The sequence below is a fragment of the Rhipicephalus sanguineus genome, chromosome 11, assembly GCF_013339695.2.
Source record: "Rhipicephalus sanguineus isolate Rsan-2018 chromosome 11, BIME_Rsan_1.4, whole genome shotgun sequence".
NCBI classification, from domain to species: domain Eukaryota; kingdom Metazoa; phylum Arthropoda; class Arachnida; order Ixodida; family Ixodidae; genus Rhipicephalus; species Rhipicephalus sanguineus.
The window spans coordinates 143,360,816-143,384,378 of record NC_051186.1 but is presented as its reverse complement, the minus strand read 5'-3'; the positions used below and the strand labels follow the sequence as shown (position 1 = coordinate 143,384,378).

The 23,563-nt window shown below is 51.8% G+C and overlaps 1 protein-coding gene across 1 annotated transcript in view; it reads right to left on the bottom strand.

The window, feature by feature from the left end:
* LOC119375574 (uncharacterized) overlaps positions 1-23,563 on the bottom strand; it is a 198,155-nt gene that overhangs the window by 71,945 nt on the left and 102,647 nt on the right. The window contains exon 4 of the mRNA XM_037645788.2: positions 6,850-7,064. Within this exon, the coding sequence (XP_037501716.1) occupies positions 6,850-7,064 (215 nt within the window). The remainder of the gene's footprint in view (positions 1-6,849; positions 7,065-23,563) is intronic.

The window sequence follows — 23,563 nt, the reverse complement described above, 5'->3', positions numbered from 1 at the left end:
CTATGCCTCAGGACAAGCTCATGACGGCCGTAAAACATTGCATAACCGAACATAACGATGAACTTGCGTTCAGGAACAAGTGCGGCGTGTCGGCGGAGGCCTTCTTGGAACTGCTTAGTTTCTATCTAAAAGCAACTTTTGTTACGTGGGAAGGTGGTGTGTATGTTCAGAAATCAGGCATATGCATTGGATCAAAAGTTGCACCTGTCCTCAGTAACATTTTTCTATCTGCTGTTGACCGTGCTATAGATAAGGAGGTGCAGGGATTAGTAACTAAGGTGTTTCGTTACGTCGATGATTTTCTAATCATCCTCCCGAGCAACGCTGCAACTTCCCGACTTCATGAAGTGATGAATATTTTCAAAGACAATGCCCTTGGTTTACGCTTCACGTCTGAATTGCCAAACAATGGTGTCATTCAGTATTTAGACCTGTGTTTGTATGCTGAGCCGGAGCATCTATGCTGGTGCTTTTCGCCGCGCTCAAAGAAATCGCTCCTTAGTTATTGTTCTGGGCATTCAAAGATAGTTAAAAACGGCATTGCCTACAATTCGCTAAACTCGGCACTTACAAAGTCGTGCTATCATAAAATTGAAGTCAGCTTTAAGGAACAATTAGCTAGGCTAAAGAATGCTGGCTTTCCTGTCTCAACCCTATCGTCCATTTCGCTGAAGTTGCTAAAATCATTAAAACTGTCCGCATCTCGAACTGGTCAGCGCACCAACGCCACCAAAAAGCCAAAGAATGTTGCTGTGATCCCATATGTCCATGGGCTCTCGCATAGGCTCAAGAAGATTGCTAAGGGCTATGACGTAAATGTTGTTTTTTCTGCGCGTGGTAAGGTTGGAAGAGCTTGTGCCGCGATAGACAGGAAGAAGAATGGCCAGTCACGGAGAAATTTGTGCTCTGTCAATCATCGTACCCGATATATAACTTGTGCATGTGGTGTAGTGTATGACATCCCGCTAACTTGTGGAAAGAAATATATTGGACAGACGGGTGCCTGCCTTAACGAGAGACTACGCCAGCACAATAACACTTTAAAAGGCACGCCTACTTCACATTTATCAGCTCATTGTCGTTCCTGTGGGTGTAAACCGTTGTTTAATCGCACGCATATCATCTTCAGGCACGTTGACCAAAGGTCTCGTGAAATCATAGAAGCCTTTCACATTAAGTACAACAATGATGTTTGCATTTCCACCCCATCCATCTGTCTGCATGACTGCGAATTTAGCCTGCTTGAAAGAAGTGACAATTATCTGTAATGCGATGATGCGCGCGCAGTCGGATTACGTGTATTTATTCTTTTCTGCTCAATAAACCCAACAGTTGTTAGTCCAGCGCCTGTCCTGTGTGGTCCTCATTCTCGTGTCTTCGTCTTTTTGCGCTGTTTAAACAATGAAGTTAAACCAACTAGCCCAATTTTACACACTGTTGCAGTCACCTTTTGACGCGGCGCCGCACCCTCTTCCTATGGAGCGAGAGGGTGCGCGTCTAGGCGAAGCTGCGCGCCCTCTCTCTCCATAGGTCGCGGCGCCGCGTCAAAAGGTCACGCGCTGACACGCTGCAACGCGTACGTGTGGTCAGGCCTTAAGGCGAACGATATGGACGACTTCAGGTCGTGCGCGGCGCCGCTGAGAGTTCGTGATGCCGTCCGAAATGCACTCGTAGTGTAGAGCACCGAGACGTCGAAGAACCTTGTATGGCCCGAAGTTTCTCACTAAGTCCACGTCGGCGTATTGGCGTCCAGACCCAAACACGGTCGCCGGGCTGGTGTTCCTCGAAGCCTCGTCGAAGATTGTAACGACGGCTGTCGGCCATCTGCTGATTCTTGATGCGTAGGCGGGCGAGTTGTCGGGCTTCTTCGGCGCGCCGAAGGTAGACAGTCACGTCGAGGTTTTCTTCGTCGGTGGCGTTGGGCAGCATGGCGTCGAGCGTCGTTGCCGGGTTCCTTCCGCATACCAACTTGCATGGCGTCATCTCCGTCGTTTCTTGCACGGCCGTGTTGTATGGGACGGTCAAACGCAAGGATGGCATCCCACGTCTTGTGTTCTACGTCAACGTACATGGGCAGCATGTAGGCGATGGTCTTATTTAGACGCTCAGTGAGACCATTGGTCTGTGGGTGGTAGGCTGTGGTCCGGCGGTGGCTTGTATGGCTGTATTTAAAGATCGCCTGAGTAAGGTCAGCAGTAAAGGTCCTCATCACCTCTGTCTGTCGGTGATGAGGACTTCTGGGGCGCCATGACGCAGGACGATGTTCTCAACGAAAAACTAGGCTACCTCAGCAGCACTGCCTTTGGGCAGGGCCCTTGTTTCGGCGTAGCGGGTGAGGTAGTCGGTAGCTACGACGATCCACTTGTTTCCGACAGTCCACGTGGGTAACGGCCCCGGTAAGACCATACGTATTTGCTGTGTAGAGAAGCATTGGAACGCTCTAATGGGTCGTCCTCTCGAGCGCCTCCTAGTGGGTCGCCCTCTTCGCCTCTTCTCGGGGAGCACGCCCCTCGTGCTCGTGCTCGTGAGAGTCTGCGAGTCTGCGCTCTGTCGTTGTGCATCGTCGCCGTCAATCCCGCCGTCAATAAACGCCTTAACAGCTGGAATGGTCGGCGAGGTGGTTCGATGGGCTGCAGAAGTCCTTCTGGCCTTGTCGGTGGTGTCTTGCGCCGCTGACAGTCCCGGCATGTCCTCACGTAGCGAGCGACGTCGGCGGTAAGGCGTGGCCAGTACTACTTTTCTTTTCTCGCGAGCGTGCGGGAAAAGCCAACGTGGCCAGCCGTCGGGTCGTCGTGCAGGGCCTGCAGATCTCCTGGTCGCAGTGCGGAAGGTACAACGATAAGGTAGTTGGCCCGGGCCGGAGAGAAGTTCTTCTTTACGAGGACGTCGTTCTTTAAGAAGAATGACGCCAATCCTCGCCTGAATACTTTCTGAACAACGGCTGTCCTGCCCTCGAGGTATTCCACAAGGCGCCTGAGTTCCAGGTCGGCTCGCTGTCGTTCAGCGAAGTCGTCGGCACTTATGGTTCCCAAGAAGCCGTCATCATCGTGGTCGTCCTGCGGCGGTGGGTCGACGAGGGCACGACAAAGGTAGTCGGCGTCGGAGTGTTTTCTTCCGGACTTGTAAACGACGGTAACGTGGAATTTTTGAAGTCTTAGGCTCCACCATGCGAGGCGACCTGAACGGTCTTTCAAGTTAGCTAGCCAACACAAGGCGTGATGGTCGCTGACAACCTTGAATAGCCTGCCGTAGAGGAAGGGGCGAAAGTTGGATGTAGCCCAGATGATGGCAAGGCACTCCTTTTCTGTTGTAGAATAGTTGGCTTCCGCCTCGGATAGCGACCGGCTAGCATACCAGATAACCCTTTCCAGTCCGTCGGTCCTCTGCAAAAGGACGGCGAGTCCTACGCTGCTTGGGTCGGTGTGGATTTCCGTATCGGCGCATTCGTCGAAATGGGCAAGTATCGAAGGCGTCTGCAGGCGTCGTTTCAATTTTTGAAATGCCTGGACTTGCACCGTTTTCCACTTGAATTCCACGTCGCTCTTCGTGAGGTGAGTTAAGGGTTCAGCGATCGGTGAAAATTCTTTCACGAAGTGTCTGTAGTAGGCGCACAAGCCGAGAAAGCGGCGTACATCCTTCTAGTCGGTGGGCGGCAGGAAGGCAGCGATAGCAGCTGTTTTCCACGGGTCGGGGCGAACTCCAGATTTGCTAATGACGTGACCCAAGAACAAGACGCGTGCTCTCGTTGGAAAGGAGACCGCTTGAGGGCCACAACTGTAAACCGCGTTGGCTCTCGGCGCACTTCCTCTCTCTGTCGACAGTCGTCAGTCTGTGCGCTTCGATAACAATAATATGAATGAAGAAGACAAGGCGGCGGAGCGGAAGGCTCGCAAAGCGGCTGCAGCGCGGGCTCGCCGTCAAGACCCGGAGGTCAGATCTCGAGAAGCTGAAGCGGCACGGGCGCGTCGTCAAGCCGACGACTTAGAGACGACGCAGGACTCACGCTTTACCAGATTTACCTCTGGAGCTTTGCCCACTCGTCTTCATTCACTTCGTGGATATGGCGGGATTTTTTTTCGCTCGTGGTTATGACGTTTATTAGAGTAAAACCTCACCACTGTTAGGCTGAAAGCCTTAGATGCCACACGGTACGCGCAAATAGACTGTCGGCGTCGAGCCCAGCACGAGATGCAAAAACTCATGATCACGTGATAACGTCACCATATGACGTCATCACGACGTCACAGAGCGCTAAAACTTGTGACTTCATCAAGACAGCCCACATTTTAGCGTGACGTAACGTTGCATGATGCGGTCATCACATGAAATCGTAGCTTGGTCAAAGGTGCGCCGATCACGGAGGCAGTGCAAAACCAGGTGAGGTGCCTCTGATCCTGGACACAGTGCAAGGCCAAGTGAAGTTTCCTCCAATCATGGAGGCAGTGCAAAAAACCGCTAGGTGCACGAAGCTTTCGGAGTGCGGCCGGACAGGAAGAAAACGAATGAGAAGAAAAACATGATGGCTTTCGCCGGTGAATGCATGAGGGACCCTACGAGTTTTTGTTTATATTTGCGCTTTGGTAATATTGCTTTTACAAATTTGCATCACACTTCCGTGTTTTTTTTCTCTTATTTATAACTCACGAAGACTCAACGCAGCACTACGATCTCAATCCATGGAATCGTGTTTCGGTAAGCGATGTAACAAAGTAGCGGATAAGTAGCACTGACAATTGGGCGAGTTGGTACAGATGCATGGCTTCAGAACGGCGCAACAAGGAAGACGAAAAGACGAAAGATCACACGAACACAAGCGCCGACTCAAACTAAATTTTATTGCATATCACAGAGCAGATATATACACACACGTGGCTACACACCACGCCAAAAAACAAAAAGAACAACCAAAAGCCAAAGCAGTCTTGTATCAGCTGTCCCTCGATTGCGCTACAGGACAAAGAAATCTTGTACCTGAATAGTTAACGTGCTTTGGCTTTTGGTTGTTCTTTTTGTTTTTTGGCGTTGTGTGTAGCCACGTGTGTGTATATACCTGCTCTGTGATATAGGCCTGACTGGCTGCCCAGGCGGCGCTGCGAAAACGGGGCTAAAAAGCGCCCCCTACGACAAGTTCTTTGGTTTCGAGTAGTCAGACAGGCGGCCGCATGCAGCACTAAGCTCAGATGCGCAATGGAGCCGCCGCTGTCGGTTGTGCTGCGCTTTGGATCCCGGCCAGTTTCTGGCGTGGCTGAGTTCTTCAGGCCAAGCAGTCTGCGTAAACGCAAGAAGCTTGTCAACGTCAAGTATGTTTACGACGTGCAGGAGATTAAAGGAACCATTTCGGCGCTCTGCAACTCGCAAGTGCAGCGAATCTCATACGACGTTGAACTCGAGTTAAGTTTTACGAGGCATGCTCGCGCGATTAACGACAGTGCATAAACGAAAAGATTGCTGTTAAGAAAACCGACATGATTTGCATTACACGACTAAACGGAATCAAGAAAGGTCCAGACGAAGGCTAGCCGTCGGCGGCCCGAATGAGCGCATTCGCGTCGTGTGCCGTTTTCTGCCGCATTCAGTCGCAAACACACTTTTTCCCCATGCACGGTCGTAATTTTCAACATTTGCTTCTAGGGAATTCGTCAAATTCTGTCAGCGTGCGGTGGCGGTCGAGAAGCGACGGCGCGCAATGTTTACAGCCGGCCGCTGGAAGCAGCCGGCTGTAAGCTGCCGGAAAAATCGTAGGCACATACGCAGGGTGACTCATGGCATCGTTTTTCTCGTTTCGCACGAAATGCCGGCTGCATATCCTCGTGATCGCCGTCGGCAGCCACGGCGTGCCGTCTGGACTGCACACAGGGAATATATACATATATAAACGCGCGCACACGCGTACAAAAAGTAATCAGCACGTTACGTTGCAAACCACGTTTTGCTCGCGTACTCACTTCACGCGTCGGACGGCACGTATCCAGCGGTTCCATCGCTCCACTTCGTACGGCTTTCAGGGGAACCAGTAAAACCGCACATTAGGATCCTTACCCCCATGTTCGAGGCAATTAACCACGCAACAATAACGGCGGCGACCGCGCTTCGGGACCGCGCGCTGCTCAGAGCCGTCGCCCAGACCACTTGCTTTCGGCACGGTTTGTTGAAGCAGGGATCGCTCGTCAAACATGTCAGACTCTGCAGGCATAGCGGACAAGTTCCTGCGTACGTTTTAAGCACTTTTTGAGCCTGAAAACAAGGCGCAAAATTAAGTAAAACGCTTAAAGCAACTGAGAACTGCGTAACTCGCCGGTCGGCGTCCATTCTTGACTACCCAAGCAACTTCGGCGCACGCCACCAGGCTCCGCCACAGTACTCAAAACTCCAGCGCGTCAGCCCTATGGAATAAAGTTTAGTTGTGAGTGGGCGCTTGTGTTCGTGCGATCTTTCGTCTTCCTTGTTGCGCCGTTCTGAAGCCATGCAAAGTAGCGGATGGCACGAGCATGAAGGCTATGCGGGATTACAAAGTTTAAACTTAGCCGCAGTTATCGAAGTGAAGAAGCTTGAGCTTGTTGGTACATGACGTAAGTGGAATAGCGCACATTATATCGGGAAGGAGCAATTATGACGACACAAGCGTTAACAAATGTTTATACGAAAAGGCAGAGAGAAGTATTCTGTAGAGAAGTGCATGTGCGCATGTCTCACAGGCACAGCTGATCTAAAATCGACACAAGCACCACCGACAAGTGTGGTGCTTGTGTCGTCTTACCCTGTCTAAGTGTGCGCTATGCCACTCACTCAGTTGGATCCCACTTAAGCTTCGGAAATGTGTTCACACTCCGTAGGGTGAGCGAATAGTACCGGCTTGACGTCTCGGTGCAGGAATCCCACTTCGTGAATGCTCTGTATAGCGCGCAGTATCTGCAGCCCCAACCGAAGCGTGGTGCTCAGTGAGAAGGCGCCTCGGGGCTGCGAGCGGCGCAGTTCGGCCAGGTTCTTGCCCTGAAGCTGCATGACCACGTAGTTGAAGCGGTCGTTGCGGCCGCACCCGATGAAGCGGCACACGTGCTCGCGACCTGCGCCAGAGAGCAGAGCGCTTCTTCTTAGGAGTATAGCGAAATGGCACTGACTGCGCGGTATAACAAACGAGGCAAACACTACACACAAGGAACGGGAAATAACTCCCAGGTGCTGCTTACAGTTCTTTTAAGGGAACAGCTTCATTGCGCGCTGGAGCACCAAACGTGACGGCCTCTCTTAGAATAACAGAGAGCTGAGCTAGCTGGTACGTATTCATTCTAAAAAGAGACAGGGCTTGCAAACACGGACACAAGAAAGAGGTCAGGACACCACAAACACCGACTAACAACTGAAGAGACACAACGGCTGAAAAGAAAGAAGGCACGAAAGCTTATCTGCGCATGCCCATGCAACAGGCGAACCTATCAATCCGGCACGCGTGGCGGTCTACGTGGAAGATAACTGTTAAGGCATTCGATTTCATCTTTATGCAAGTTAATCGACGGTTGGCTCACGCATGCGCTACCACTATTCTCGATATGCCATGCTTCAATGATCAGGCGCGTTTCTTCATTTCTATCGGTACAACACTGCGCATTCATCGAATTTTGGCGTGCACTTACAATCTCGACAATGTAAAAATAGATTAGAAGGTGAGCCTCCTGTTAGCGATCTCTTATGTTCCAACAATCTCTGGTTGATGCATCGGCCCGTCTGTCCTACGTAGAAGCGGCCGCAGCGGAAAGGGACCTTATACACCACACTCGTACGGCAATCAGTGAATTTGTTGGTGTGTTTTACGAAACAAATATCGGTCCGCTTCTTGTCTTTTACTCGCTCATTCTTCCTCTGCACAGCGGCACAAATCTTAACTAGCTTATTGGCAGCCGTGAAAACAACATTAACGCCGTATCTACTTCCTACTTTCTTTAGCATGTGACATATGCAATGAATGTACGGAATACCTACGACACGTTTCTTCCTATCGCTTTCTGCAACCATGCTCGGACTTAACACAATAGACCTCTTTAAACGTTCAGCGACCGTGGCCACAGCATCACGAGGATACCCTACATCTAAAAGATGCGTAACCTGTGCGCTAAAGCTGTCACTCATTTTGTTCTAAAAAGACAGGGCGTGCAAACACGGACACAAGAAAGAAGTCAGGACACCACAAACGCCTTTTGTGGTGTCCTGACTTCTTTCTTGTGTCCGTGTTTGCACGCCCTGTCTTTTTAGAATGAATACTTACCAACTAGCTCAGCTCTCTGTTATTCTAAACTCATTTTGTGCTCACACGACTTGGTGAGGGCTGACTTAAGGCAAGACATGGCGATGCCGTTTTTTACAACCTTCGAGTGCTTCGACGAAAAGTTTAACAGCGGTTTCGAAGATCTAGGAGAATACTGCCAGCACACGTGGTTCTTCTGGAATGTTAAGGAAATGTCTAGAAATTATATTCCATTATTCTGAGGCACCTCTTTAGTAAAGCTCAGCCCTCCTCCATTTAATTCAAATTTCTCGCTCACGCAAGTTACCACCATTTCAATGTCCTCACCACTGCAAAAAATCAAGTAATCGTCCACCTAACGAAAAACCTTAGTAACCGAATTACCTAAGGCGCCTTCCAAAAGATTGTCAATCTTGCTAAAGTATAAATCACTAAGAACTGGAGCAACCTTAGAACCAATACATATCCCTGATTTCTGCAAATAAACGCCCTCCTTCCAACCTACCAGCGTCGACTTTAAATACATGGAAAGGATTTCTAGATATGCCTCGGTACAAACACCACATTTATCGATGAAAACCGTCTAGTGCCCTTGTTCGTTAATACAAGGCGCGTGTCGGGCATCGTGACAGAGCAAAAAAGGTCATTGAGCGCTGTCATTTTTTTTTACACTGCGCGTCACGTTGTTACTATAATGCACTTGGGAATGTTCCAATGAAGTTCGTTCCGATCTGTTGAAATGGCCTTGTCTCAGTTGCAACGAGTTTTAAGAGCTCCTCGGGTTTGGTATTTGGTGTTTTTCGACAGCGAAAATCCCGACATTATTGTGACAGCGGGAAACGTCTGCTGCCGGGCGAAGCTAATAAATATTTTTCCAGTATCAGTGAGGCGGTCCGCATAACGCTGACGCTTCCAGCACTGGCTCCTGAAGATAGGCCCGCACAATTTCCGACAGCAGAAAGGACGGGACAACATTAAGGTACGCTGTGTTGGTTGGTTCAAAGTCATCCACCTTGCGCAAGACCGTTCTGCAGACGGAACGTACAAACATCGCGCCAGAAAATTCACGGTATATCACCTCTTGGCCCTTCAAGAAGACCGATTCGGCTGATACTTTCTGTGACGAAAATGGACATTTCTACTACTTCTGGAAAATACTCCTTGGACAAAGGATGCTAATGGAACGGGAACAACAGAGCACGTCGGAATATTTTGTATCATTCATGTGCGTAACGGTAACATCAAACTCCACCTGGCGAGACGCCAGGCTGGGTCTTTGACACTTGCTAACCCACAAAAAGAGTGATGATCGGTGACGAGGTTGAAGGGTCTACTGTAGACGTACTGTAGACGTCCCTCTCTTTTGTAAAATAGTTTACTCCTGCTTTTGATAAATAACAGCCGACATAAGCAATCACCCTTTTCGTGTGATTCTTTTTTCGAACAAGGATGGCGCCGAGACCAATACTGCTGGGATCAGTGTGGGTATCGCTTCTTTTTCATTTTATTAAACAAAGGTAGACAGCGCACTCGTTGCAAGCCCATCTCGGTAACAGTTTAACTTCTTCTTTTGCTCCCTCAGCCAGTCGTACACAGTCATATGGGGCCGCCTTGCTTATGTGCCCTTTACTGCGCGAGAACGGAAAGCGATAAACAGCGCCTTGTGCACAAAAGGGCACTGGTGCTTCTTTGCGCATCCTCGGCATTTTCTACGAAAAGCATCGGTACCTTACAAAAGCTTGTTCATTTTTGTCGAGTGAAAAAAGTGTAGAATAACAGAGAGCTGAGCCGGCTGGAAAGTATTCATTCTAAAACACACAGGGCGTACAAACACGGACACAAGAAAGAAGTCGAGGCACCGCAAACGCCGACTGCAAAGGCGGAAAAGAAAGAAGGCTCAAAAACTTATCTGCGCATACCCAGGCAATAGGTGAACCTATTAATCTGGCACGCGTGGGGGTCTACATGAGAGATAATCGTTATTTGATCTCTTCTTTATGCAAGTTAACCGACGGCTGACTTTCGCATGCGCTACCACTATTATCGATATGCCATGCCTAAATCATTAGACGCGTTTCTTCAGATAAGTTTTCGTGCTGTAGAGAAGCATTGGAACGCTTTAATGGGTCGTCCTCTCGAGCGCCTCCTAGTGGGTCGCCCTCTTCGCCTCTTCTCGGGGAGCACGCCCCTCGTGCTCGTGAGAGTCTGCGAGTCTGCGCTCTGTCGTTGTGCATCGTCGCCGTCAATCCCGCCGTCAATAAACGCCTTAACGAAGTGGTGGAGAGTGCTGTACCGTCACCGCTACTTCAGTCTCCATTCGATGCCCCTGGAGCTTCGATCCCGTACCGTGCCATCTACCATGCCGCAAGACGCCGCTCAGCAAACGCCGCCTCCTGCTCCGACCGCTTGTCCCGGTGTCCCCCGCATCCGCGACCCTCCTATCTTCACCGGCGCGGATGGCACCGACGTGGAGGACTGGCTCGCGATTTACGAACGGGTGAGTGTCCCCAATAAATGGGACGAAGCAGGCAAGCTGAGCAACTTGGTTTTCTACCTCGCGGGTGTGGCAGGCATGTGGTACAACAACCATGCATCCGATTTCCCGACGGGGTCCGATTTCAAGACCGCCATCGTCGACGTGTTTGGCCGCCCTGCCGTCCGTAAGCTGCAAGCCGAACAGCGGTTACGTGAACGGGCACAACAGGCCGGTGAATCGTTCACGAGCTACATTGAAGACATCCTTGACTTGTGCAAAAAAGCCGACGCGAACATGCCGGAGTCTGACAGAATCAGGAATGTTATGAAAGGCATCGACGACGATGCATTCACCATGCTGCTGGCCAAAAACCCTCGCACAGTGGCAGAGGTCATCACGCTGTGCCAAAGCTACGAGGAGCTGCGCCGGCAGCGCTTGATGACCCGTCGACCGCCATCACGCGATGCTGATCTCGCGGGCTTGTCGGCCATTCCCGACCACCCTACCTTGCTCGCCGAAATCAAGTCGTTCGTGCGTGAGGAAATTGCCCGTCAGGTCTCTCTTCTGGCTTTCGCTCCACCGCAGCATGTTGACCAGCCGCCAACTGCCCTTCTGCCTCCTCTCCGCCGAGCGATTCAGCAAGAAATCGCAGAGGTAATTCCTGAATACCAGCAACCGCCTCCAGTGCATGCGCCAGTAAGCTACGCGCAAGCTGTAGCCAGGCCGCCCCCAGCGATTCCTGTGGCTGGACCGCGAAGTTACGCCGAAGCCGTCGTCGGACCCCAGGCCTTCGACGCGGCTGTGCCGCCTACGTACGTCGACGTCGTACCCAGGCCCCGACTTCTGCCCACAATGCCCTCATATCAGCAGCCGTCTCGTCCATCCCGTTCTGCGACATGGATGGGGCCCGCGAACCGCTGGCGCACTTCCGACAACCGCCCCATCTGCTTCGCGTGCGGTTGCGCCGGTCACGTCGCACGCTACTGCAATCGCATGGAGCCGCCTCGGGTCGCATCAGCCCTCCCCAGCCAATCAAGCCGACCTTATTATGACCAAGCGCCGCCTATGTCACCGACGTCCCGCCCCGCAACATCTACCCGCCGGTCACCGTCTCCACGACGCCGCTCACTGTCGCCGATGCGGCCACGTCCGGTCTCACGTGACCAGGAAAACTAGTCGTCGCAGTCCACGAGGCGAGGGCTGCGACGCTATCGAACTGCGAAAGCCCTCAGCGAAGCCCATCGAACGTGATAGACGTGTTTGTGGACGGTGTTCGCGCATCTGCCCTCATCGACACTGGAGCCGCCGTATCCGTCATGGACGCCAAACTTAGCCGATTACTGCGAAAAGTGACGACGCCACTTTCCGGTCTCTCCCTCCGTACAGCCAGCGCCCAAAGTATCCACCCTACAGCGGTGTGCACCGCCCGCGTCATTATTCAGGATGCTCTCTACGCCGTCGAATTGATCATATTTCCTGCCTGCTCTCACGACGTCATCCTAGGATGGGATTTTCTCTCCCTCCACGACGCCGTCATTCATTGCGCACCAGCCGAAATAGAGCTCGCACCGTTCTCTAATTGGACGCCGGCAGACAATCCATCGGCTGCGGGCAAGGTACATGTCAAAGACGACACCAAGGTGCCTGCAAACTCGTCAACGGCGGTGTCAGTCTACTGCGCAAGTCTCTCCGACTCCGTTGCGCTCCTCTCGCCATCTGACCGTGTTTGCACGAGGAAAGGCTTGCTGGTGCCTTTCGCGACCGTGCAAGTCACTCAGGGCAGCACCTCTATTTTTGTTATCAATCCATCACCGTACAGTATCACGTTGGTGCAAGGGGAATGTCTCGGTAGCGTGGAACCCCTCGAGGACGCTCAAGTTATGGACGAACCAGATGAAATGCACTGCCACAGTTCCAGTACGCTCGGTGCTGTTTCCACGTCTGGTTCATCACCCGCTGATGTATTTGGTTCCTCCATTGCTGACAACCTTACGCCAGTCCAGCGTTCCCAGCTTCTGGGCCTGTTGGAAGAATTTCGCTCTTCTTTCGATGTCGCTCAAACTTCTCTCGGCCGCACGTCCGCCGTTACGCATCGCATCGACACTGGCACCCAGCCGCCACTGCGGCAACGTCCATATCGCGTATCTCCCACAGAACGCCGTGTAATCAACGAGCAAGTCGACGAGATGCTTCGCCGCGATGTTATTCGACCTTCTAACAGCCCCTGGGCGTCTCCTGTCGTTCTTGTTGCGAAGAAGGACGGTTCTGTGCGGTTCTGTGTGGACTACCGACGACTTAACAAGATCACTCGCAAGGACGTATATCCACTACCGCGAATAGACGACGCGATTGACAGCCTGCAAGGAGCAGAGTTCTTTTCATCTCTCGATTTGCGCTCAGGGTACTGGCAAGTACCTATGGCTGATGACGCTCGACCGAAGACCGCCTTTGTCACGCCCGACGGCTTGTACGAATTCAACGTCATGCCGTTTGGGCTGTGTAATGCGCCCGCCACCTTTGAGCGCATGATGGATACCGTTCTGCGCAACCTGAAATGGCACACATGCTTATGCTACCTCGACGACGTCGTTGTTTTCGCTCCGGACTTCCCCACACATCTTCAACGCCTGCGGCATGTTTTGACGCGTTTGAGCGAGGCCGGTCTACAATTGAATCTCAAGAAGTGCCGATTTGCAGCACGGCAGCTGACAATACTCGGTTACGTCGTGTCCAAGGACGGTATTCTCCCCGATCCCGCCAAGCTTCGGGCCGTGACCGAGTTCCCCAAACCTACGTCCGTGAAGGAACTGCGCAGTTTCGTAGGACTGTGTTCCTACTTTCGGCGCTTCATTCAAAACTTCGCGACTATCATATCGCCGCTGACGAAGCTCCTCGGAAGTACTGGGCCGCTCAATTCGTGGTCCTCAGAGTGTGACGAAGCTTTCGCGAAGCTCCGTCGTTTGTTGACGTCGCCTCCCATACTACGTCATTACGACCCTACGGCCCCTACTGAGGTACACACAGACGCCAGCGGTGTTGGCCTTGGCGCTGTCCTTGCGCAGCGCAAGCCAGGGTTCCCTGAATATGTCGTGGCATATGCAAGTCGTACGCTTACCAAAGCCGAGACCAATTACACCGTCACCGAAAAGGAATGCCTGGTGATCATCTGGGCCCTTACGAAGTTCCGACCTTATTTGTATGGTCGCCCATTTGATGTCATCACCGACCACCATGCACTATGCTGGTTGTCATCATTGAAGGATCCATCAGGCCGCCTCGCCCGCTGGGCACTTCGCCTACAGGACTACGACATCCGCGTGCTGTACCGCAACGGACGCCAGCATGCTGACGCCGACGCACTCTCGCGCTCCCCCTTGCCTGACGACAATACCCACAGCTCAATGTCTCACAATGCCGTTTCTTCCATCGACACTCACACCATCGCTACCAAACAGCGCAAGGATCAAGGGATTGCCTCGCCAATAGACTTGCTCACTGATCCATCGGCAACACCATCCACTCGCGTGTTGCGTCGTCAAGCCCATCATTTCGCCATTCGCGACGACCTCCTTTACCGACGCAATTACAACGCCGACGGCCGCCAGTGGCTACTAGTAATACCCCGCAGTCTCCGTTCTGACATATGCGAATCATTCCATGCTGATCCGCAGTGTGCGCACTCTGGGGTATCGAAAACATACCACCGCATTCGCCAACGGTACTTTTGGCGAGGGATGTACCGCTACGTGCAGAAGTTCGTTCGCTCGTGCATCGATTGTCAGCGCCGTAAGACTTCAACGCATTAGTCACCAGCAGGTCTACAACCTTTACCTTGCCCTGACCGGCCGTTTGGGCGCGTTGGCATCGATTTGTATGGGCCACTTCCTCTGACGTCGGCTGGTAACCGCTGGGCCATCGTCGCTGTAGACCACCTTACGCGATACGCCGAAACTGCCGCCCTCCCAGCGGCTACAGCGCGCGATGTAGCCTCCTTCCTGCTCCACCGGTTCATGCTGCGCCACGGTCCACCCCAGGAGCTGCTCAGCGATCGAGGCCGTGTCTTCTTGTCGGAAGTCGTCGAAGCCATCCTCAAAGAGTGCAACGTTGTTCACCGCAAAACTACTGCCTACCACCCGCAGACGAATGGCCTCACCGAACGCTTTAACCGCACGCTCGGCGACATGCTCTCGATGTACGTCGCCGCCGATCACACAAATTGGGATTCGATTCTGGCTTTCGTCACCTACGCCTACAATACCGCCCCTCAAAGCACCACTGGTTTCTCACCCTTTTTCTTATTGCACGGCAGGCACCCGTCGCACAGAATCGACACAATCCTTCCATACAAGCCGGATCGATCTGAGTGTGCACCTATTTCTGCCACAGCGAGACTTGCTGAGGAGTGTCGCGACCTCGCCAGGACCTTTACTACGCAGGACCAAGAGCGTCAGAAGAGCATTCGCAGTGCCACCAACACTTCTGCACTCACGTTCCTCCCTGGAGCGCTCGTATGGCTCTCGGTTCCTACCACTGGAACTGGCCTCTCTTCTAAACTACTACCCAAATACGAAGGCCCCTACCGTGTCGTCGAACGCACATCCCCGGTCAACTACCTGATTGAACCTATTGAACCATCTTCGGACATGCGCCGTCGAGGGCGCGACATTGTCAACGTGGAGCGCCTCAAGCCCTACCATGACCCGCTCATAGTGACCAGCTGTTAGGTCGCCAGGCGGCTCCCTTTTCGTACCCGGGGTAATTGTAGAGAAACATTGGAACGCTTTAATGGGTCGTCCTCTCGAGCGCCTCCTGGTGGGTCGCCCTCTTCGCCTCTTCTCGGGGAGCACGCCCCTCGTGCTCGTGCTCGTGAGAGTCTGCGAGTCTGCGCTCTGTCGTTGTGCATCGTCGCCGTCAATCCCGCCGTCAATAAATGCCTTAACAGTGCCTTCTTTCTTTTCCGCCGTTGTGCTCCTCTGCAGTTGTTAGTCAGCATTTGTGGTGTTTTGACTTGTTTATTGTGTCGGCGTTTGCACGCCCTGTGTTTTAGAATGAAACATAGAGAGAGAGAGATAATAATCTTTATTGAAAATCCCGGAGAGGTTATCCGGAGAACTTGCGTTTGACCTAGTTGGTGCTTACTGTTTGACATTTTGTCCGCACAAAAAAGACGAGGACAGAGGGAGGTACGACGACACGGGCGGTAAACTTTCAACTCATTTTATTCAGTGAAAGACGTAGCAATATATAGCGAGTTTTGACATGCGCAGTCGTCGTACCTCCCTCTGTCCTCGTCTTTTTTGTGCGGACAAAATGTCAAACAGGTTGGCCGGGTTTGTCGTCTGGCTTGCTACTCCGGGTGTCGGGTGATAACTATGGTATATACAATGCATCACACACACACACGCACACACACACACACACACACACACACACACACACACACACACACACACACACACACACACACACACACACACACACGCGCGCGCACGCGCACACGCACACGCACACACACACACACAAACACGGTACGTACAGTCACTTACGCATAAAGTCACATACACAAAAGAGTGATTCTCAAATTTTGGTTTAGTCCAGTGTTCCTCAAGAACACCAACAGCGCTTTGGTGTTGCGCATCGCGCAACCGCTGTTTTGCCACGGGCCGAGAAGGTGCCACAGTTCCAAGCTCGAGCCGCGTTGCAAATTAAGTTCTGCCTTCAGAATCTCTCTTTCGGCGTCGTAACGGGAAGAGTCGCAGAGTACGTGCTTTAAGTCTTCCCGAGTATTACATGTCGTGCAGGGTGAATCCGACTGCCTGATCTTGTGCTTGAAGTATTTCGTATAGGCAACTTCGGGTGTCAGCCGGTGAATGCACGCTTCATCTTGTCTGGTTAGTCCCTGCGACGTATAAAAGCTACACGTCGGGTCTATTCTGTGCAGCGGTCCGTACTGGTTATTTGCATAGCACCATATTGTTCGCCGTAGATTCCGCGCGAACGCAAATGCCAAAGTCGCTGCATCTTTCCTTGAAAAAGGAATGTCGATTTTCTCAGATGCCGTGTGATGTGCAGCTCTGGCAGCGGTGTCACATCTACTTCCACCTTGCTGGCTACGTCCTCTTCCTTGGTGTCCGCGTTTTCAGAGGTCATCAAATGTGACTTGGCTGCCGATGTCTAGAGAGGTCTGAAATGTCGGGACGGTAGTTAACTTGTTGAAATGATGATACTCGATCCCTAGCTTTTTGATAAGCACGTCGGCTATAGCGCCCCACAAACGAATGATGCCTCTTGCCACGCAAATGTACAGATTTAGTCGAAAGATTCGGTTAGCCTCGACGGGTTCTTCACCCTCCGTACAATCGTTGTTACCCACTGGAACTAGAGCGCATGAGCACGGTGGTAGCGTTACTTAGTCACCGAGAACTGCCAGCGGGATGCACAACGTCCGCACTCAACCAATGGTGATGCCAGCTGCAAGGCTAACGGTCGGTTTTCACGAAGCTAATGGCTATGTTTGCTAGGAGAAAGTCTAGTCCGAGAATGGCGTCGCTAATGCACCGACCTAGGACGACAAAGGCAACCGGGTGTATGCAGTCTCCAACTGCCACTCTAGCCATCTGTTGTGTGTCCTCTTCTTGTGTCCCCGTTCATTCAGCGCTATTTTTTTCGTCGTCAGTATGCACCTTCCTTTCGTTGCCACCAGGTGGCCACCAGCAGTTCTAATGTGCAGACCATCCCAAGTCACGAGAACATTTTTTAAACTTAGCTGCTAATTCTGCACATAGGACGGAAAAAAATTCGCACCAGTGTCAGCGAGTGCACATGTGTTCTCGTTGTCGACCAACGGTCGTAGATCCGATGGATTTGGTCTTTTGTTGAAGATGCAGCACTGTTTGGTGTCACGGGTTCGTTTTCGACTCAATTCAATTCTTTATTTGAAGGCGTAAAACATACAGAAATGTAAATCGTTCTTTACGTGTCGCGTTGTAGCGCTGAAATAAAAACCGGCGGATACATTTTGTTCGGCTATTGCAGGTGCGCTAAGAAGATTTTAATCTATCAGGGCAGGGTCTTCAGCAGTACGACTGGTGAAACCGCACCTGGATCAGCTGTAGTCTTCAGTGTCCCACGCGTGGGCTCGGAGACCTTACCCGTGCCGCAATTATGCCGTGCAATGAAAAGACGAAACGAAGGTCTTGGCATATGTTCACCGAGGGAGGTATTCTTCAACAGAACGTGGTCTGTCGAGGTCGTGGAGCGTCGACGGGGAAATCGCGGTACAAACAGCGGCGGTACACGCGACCGGCTCCGCCCCAGTGGAAACCGAGGGGGGGGGGGGGGTGTCGGAGGTCCTATACGCATATATCATGCTTTCGTGGCGACGGGCGTTGAAAACCAAAAGGGCGGACAGGCGGATCGAGACACCGTGGACGGTGTCCGAGATGGTTGCACTTGGTTAGGCAATGCCGATGCGTAGGGTAATACTGGCGGCGCTTGTGAGGCGTAAACAAATTTGGGGTTAAGACTGAAGGATCTGCACAGACGACTCGCTGAACTTTTTGCTGAATAATTTGGTTTAGCGCTGCGAACTCAAGCTTCGATGTCGGGTGCAACTTTCGCAGCTGCTTTCGTAGGAGCACCCAGGTGGTGTCCCGAAGACTGTCCTCATTTAAGGTGCCCAATTCGATTGACATAAATGGAAGGGATTTGTTGCTTGGATAATGTCGTCTTCGCATCTCGAGCGCGTTTGCGATGTTGGTGGTCTGTGTAACCAATGTTGCTGTGTAACCAATGTATGCACCAATGTTGCTCGACGTATTTACCATCAGCCCAACAAAATTTCGTTCTTTAACGGCTCTGGGCTAGTATACATATACCTTTTTGTCCTCCGGCATTGCGGCGCCTCCCTGGGTAAGGAGACTGTTAACCTCTTTTACAAATATTGTCGCGCTTTCGTTCGCATGTTCAAGGCTTCACTGTTTTCGCACTTCAGCTGTCTCCTTCCGGATGACGCAAGTGAACGTTCAAAGCAGGCTGCTCTTCTAGGCATGCCACAATGCTAGGAGGGCTATTGATTTTCAAACCAAGCACGAGCAGATCTTTCTAGGGCGGAGTACACGTAGCGCAGCTCGGTTCCTTCATTAGACTGCCTATTGCTGCCACACGCTCGAACTGCTCAAGCCAGTCCAGCGGGTAGTTGCGCGGCGCACGATCGAAAGTTCATTAAATGAATTGTCGGGGTTTAACGTCCCAAAACCATGTATGATTATGAGGGACGCCGTAGTGCAGGGCGCCAGCAATTTCAACCACCTCGGACTGATTAACGTGCACTAAATCTAAGTACACGGGCCTCAAGCATTTTCGCCTGCATCGGAAATAAGGCCACCGCGACCGGGATTCGATCCCGCAACCTTCGGGTCAGCAGTCGAGTAGCATAACCACAAGACCAACGTCGCGGATCACAACGGAAAGTTCGAAGTTCTCGTGGACGCTAACGTAGAGCGTCGGTTTCTGTCAAAGGCATGTTCATTGTGATTGTAGCATGGTTAGTTCAGGTCTTCTCGGGCAGAAAACCGCGGTCTGGCTGATATTTGGGCGACCATCTCTCAGCTCTTCCTTTTCCTCAAGGTGTACGCCCTGGTTACGGCTTGTGGGAGCAGCCTCAGACATGAAATCGAGAGTTCGACGGAAGCCCGTCTGGTCGGGACGAAACATGAGGTATAAAAGGCAACTACCGACCAAATAAACGTTTTAAAAGAAACGACGTTTCGGCTTCCATACGGAAGCCTTCTTCACAATGAAGCGAAGAACAATAAAAGCATCTAACTATATAGGTTTCAGTAAGTGACGCAAGCACCGCGCATAGCACGAGGGAAAGTTTCCAGCATTACGATTAAGCGTCTGTTCAGTAGATTGTACCTCGAGGGACTCAATATGCAGGCGTGACGTCCAGTTTCTTTCCTTCCCGATAATTCTCGCATTCAACCAGTCTATATAGTGTGATTAGTCGTACCCGCATGCTCCGCCAAAGCATTAGATGCCACTTACTTGTTTTTCACATCGTTCTGATGCTGGCGCAGGCGCTGTCTGAAATTGTCAGTCTCCCCGATATAAACACTTTTGCAGTACGCACAAGAGATTCTGTACACAACACCACGAAAGGCTTCCTTCGGAAGTTTGTCCTTCCCACCAACAAGCGTGCGCCGCAGCTTGCGTACAGGCACGTGGGCTACTTCGACGTCGTAGCTACGCAGAACGCGTGACAAGGTCTCACTTATTCCGGGCACATAAGGACCAGCAGCGCGTTTTCTCTGTCGGACACTGGCAGGCTGTGAGGGAACAGACATGCCATGTTCCACCGCATTAACGAACGCTGGCGGGCAACCGCACGTCGAAAGGTCCTCCCGAACCAGCTTTACATCGGCGTTCAGGTCTTCGGGATTCATGCAAAGGCGATTTGCACGGCCTAACAAGGAGGCAACCACTGACGTCTTATGAGTGTCAGGGTGAACAGAACTGAAGTTCAGGTACCTGCCAGTGTGTGTTCCTTTTCGGTAAACAGAGAAAGATAGCGCTCCATTGGTCCTTTTGACGAGAACGTCCGAAAAGGGTAGCCGCTGATTAGCCTCCATTTCCACGGTGAACTGAATGGCGGTAGATTGAGTGTTGAAGTGTGCCGTGAATGCTTCTAAAGCAGAGCGCTCTATGCACACCATATTTGCACAGCACACGTGTTCTCGAGCAGTATGAGGATGAAAAATGCCGTCTTGGTTCATAAAGCCTTTTTCATTAGAAACGAAAATGAGAACTGTGTAGGTACTGCCTCTATTGCGCCGTGTCAAAAAGAGGCAGATTATCCTTTTTAAAATCTACTTACTATGAATTGCTGTCGAGTGACAACATGCACGTGCCACTTTCCCTGTTGCGGCGTCTGTCGGCGCATGTGGACTGTACAAAAGCCCATTCTTTCTGCGCAATAAGTTTCGTTGAATACCAACATTCTTACTCTCCCTTTTAGGAGCGAAGCTCCTTAAAGGGAAGCTGAAGCACTTTTAAAAAAAATGACCTTGGAATGTGTAATCATAGTTTGATCCTTGCTGAATTCGGAAACCAATGTAAGAGTTCACAGAAGTGATCGCAAATGGCATTTCTTGGAAAAAAGAAGAGCGGCTGCAGCCGCAGGGCTTTTTGAACTGCTGAGCGAAGGCGGTGACGTCAACTTCGGCGTGGCGCGTCATCGGCGCCATCAGCTCTGTAAAAGCATGGCCTTCGCGATCAGTTCCACCAACGCGCGCAGCCATAAGTAGTCACGGAGGCCACGGCTCCGCCAAAATCACTGTGGTAGAATAAAACAGGTGGCCCATCGAGCGCCGCGAGCGCGTCGCCGTACTGCTCGAGTTGCTCGCGGCCGCCGCTAGGTTCGCGACGAGTTTTTGGGCCGAAAGACGCGCAATGCAAGCTCTCGCTGGGCTGTAAAAACCGGTTTTTCTAGTTAACTTTGTGGCTTTAAACGGTTGTTTGTGCTTTTACTAGCTTGTAGTGGCTGTCTGCCAGCTTCGACCGCAAAAGTAAGAGCGCCAGGCTTTATGAAGCTTAAAATTTTTTAATCGGCGCGGGTAGTCCCGATATGACTGTCACAGGGTGCCGATTGCAAGAGACGCGCGCGTATTTTTTTTCGAAAGCATGAAAATTTCTACCGGCGAGTGTACAGAGTAAAAAAAGCGTTTGGTTTTCACGTTATCGTATGTATGTCGGAGGACGGTAGCTGGCGGTCTTTCCGTGGAATTGCATTTCTCCACAACTGCAGTCGCTTTTCGTCTTTCGGCGCGGAGAAAAGACACAGCTTTTCTTTGCACGTTTTGTAGCCAGATTTGCAATTTGGAGCGAAGCATTTTCGTCCCATGGTGGCCGCCGCATCAGCGGCACAGATCGAGCCACCGTGGTTTCAGCCATGATTCCAGCTTGCAAAGTGAGCGGAAACATCGATGTGGTCATGCGCGTTGGTTTGACAGAGCGCAACAAACGCGACGCATCAGAGCGGATCTCAAGCCGTGGGATCACCTAATCACGACCACCGTGATCTGACCGTGATCATGACTCGAAAGCTGATTGCGACTTTGCGACGCTGGTTGCATCGCATAAGGACGCTCTTGCTCTTCGGACGCTTGCACCCACGGACGCCTCCGCATTTATCGAAGATAACCAAGCAGAAAGAAAGAGACGCCGCTGCAACGCTGGTTGCGTTGCATGCTTTCATTAGTGGCGCGTTCGTTCTAAGCGACGGCAACTCTTCAGTGTTGCTCAAGGCCTCTCTGGTGTAATAAATACACCGCGGATCTCTTTCTCAAAAGTTAAAGATGTGAATTGCAGTTTAAATGCTCGCGACGCACGCTGGCCACATGCTTTCAAATGCGCCGGAGCGGAGATATCGGCCCAGAGTATACCTGCTGCCACCTTGCGGAAAAGTGGCGGCAACTCGAGCACCGTGACACGCGCGGTGCAATGGCGGAGCGGCGCGTCGGGCCACCTGTTATTCTACCACCGTGGCCAAAACTACCGACTATGACGTAGTTCCGGTTAGTTCATTTCCACGCCCACACTTTTGGCGCGCTTGCTTGGGGGGAGCAAAACGAACTTTTCTTTCGCGTATTTTAAAGCTCCTGCTGCCACAACAGCGAAAAAAATTACGCCATCATCGACAATAATGTGTGTCCTTGTTAACAACAAAGTTTTGCCGAATTGTAAAACCACTTCAGTATCCCTTTAAGGTCTCGGCGTGTCGGCGTGCATCGTCGTCTGCTGTCGTGACGGTACATTTGCTTGCACGAGAGAGCGTTATGCGGCGCGCGTTTACTATGGAAACGCGCTTTCTGCGATGAACGCTGAACTACCCGCTCGCAAGGAACGAGAACGCGCCCTCGCCCGCGAGAGACAAGGCCGACGCAGGCAGCGTCAGCTAGCGATTTTCTTGATTGAAAAAACCGACTGCTCGCGCTACACAACCGGTCACCGGCCACCCCTTATATATAGGCACTGGATCTTGACCTGCAATGTAGTGCCGGTGGGAGATTTCTATTGTGCGTAAGCGAACAATATAGATTTGCAGCATGCACGTTAACTAGAAGCGCACTGCGGGTCTCTGTGTCTAATCTTTGTTTTGTCTCTCATTGCCCATTAGCAGTGATTTGGCTGTGGGAAACACCGGCGCACACTGCATGCTTCGCCCCTCCACGCGTTTCACTTTTGTGGAGCTGAAACACCCTTCCCTACATGCTTCGCCCCTCCCCAATTTTTTCTTTCCGCATTTGCATGTTTTTTCTCTATTGTGCCTAAGCGCTGGAAATGCATCAAAGTTCAGTATTCTACCTAGCCCAGCTGGGTGCTTTAAGTACTGCTCTTTCTAGTCATTGGGCCCTTTCCTACAGTCTCGTCCTCTGACTTTATTAGAATTAATCTTAATACCATGACTTCCTGCAGAGCGCGTGCCTACATGTTTGCCCTTAAAGGGGTCATGAACCACTTTTCCAAGTAATGATCTAGTGGCCTCAGTATCGGAGCGTACTGCCTCCCGAATCGATTGCCGCAAAAATTTCTCGAATCCGTCAAGAATCAGCGGAGTTACGGGGGTTTGGCGCACGCTCCCAGCGCTTTCTCTCTTTTCTCGTGCCGGCGAGCGCACTGGAAGCTAGACAGGGAGGGCTGGCATGGGGGAAAGAAGTTACGCCAGCGCGCGTCATGAAACGCGATCGCTCTCCCGCTGTGATTCGCTTGCGCGAGTGCGGCTACCGTGTACTGAGGAGTGCGGCGCCGGCAAGTGGCGGCACCCCGCGGCAACATGCGCATCTGAT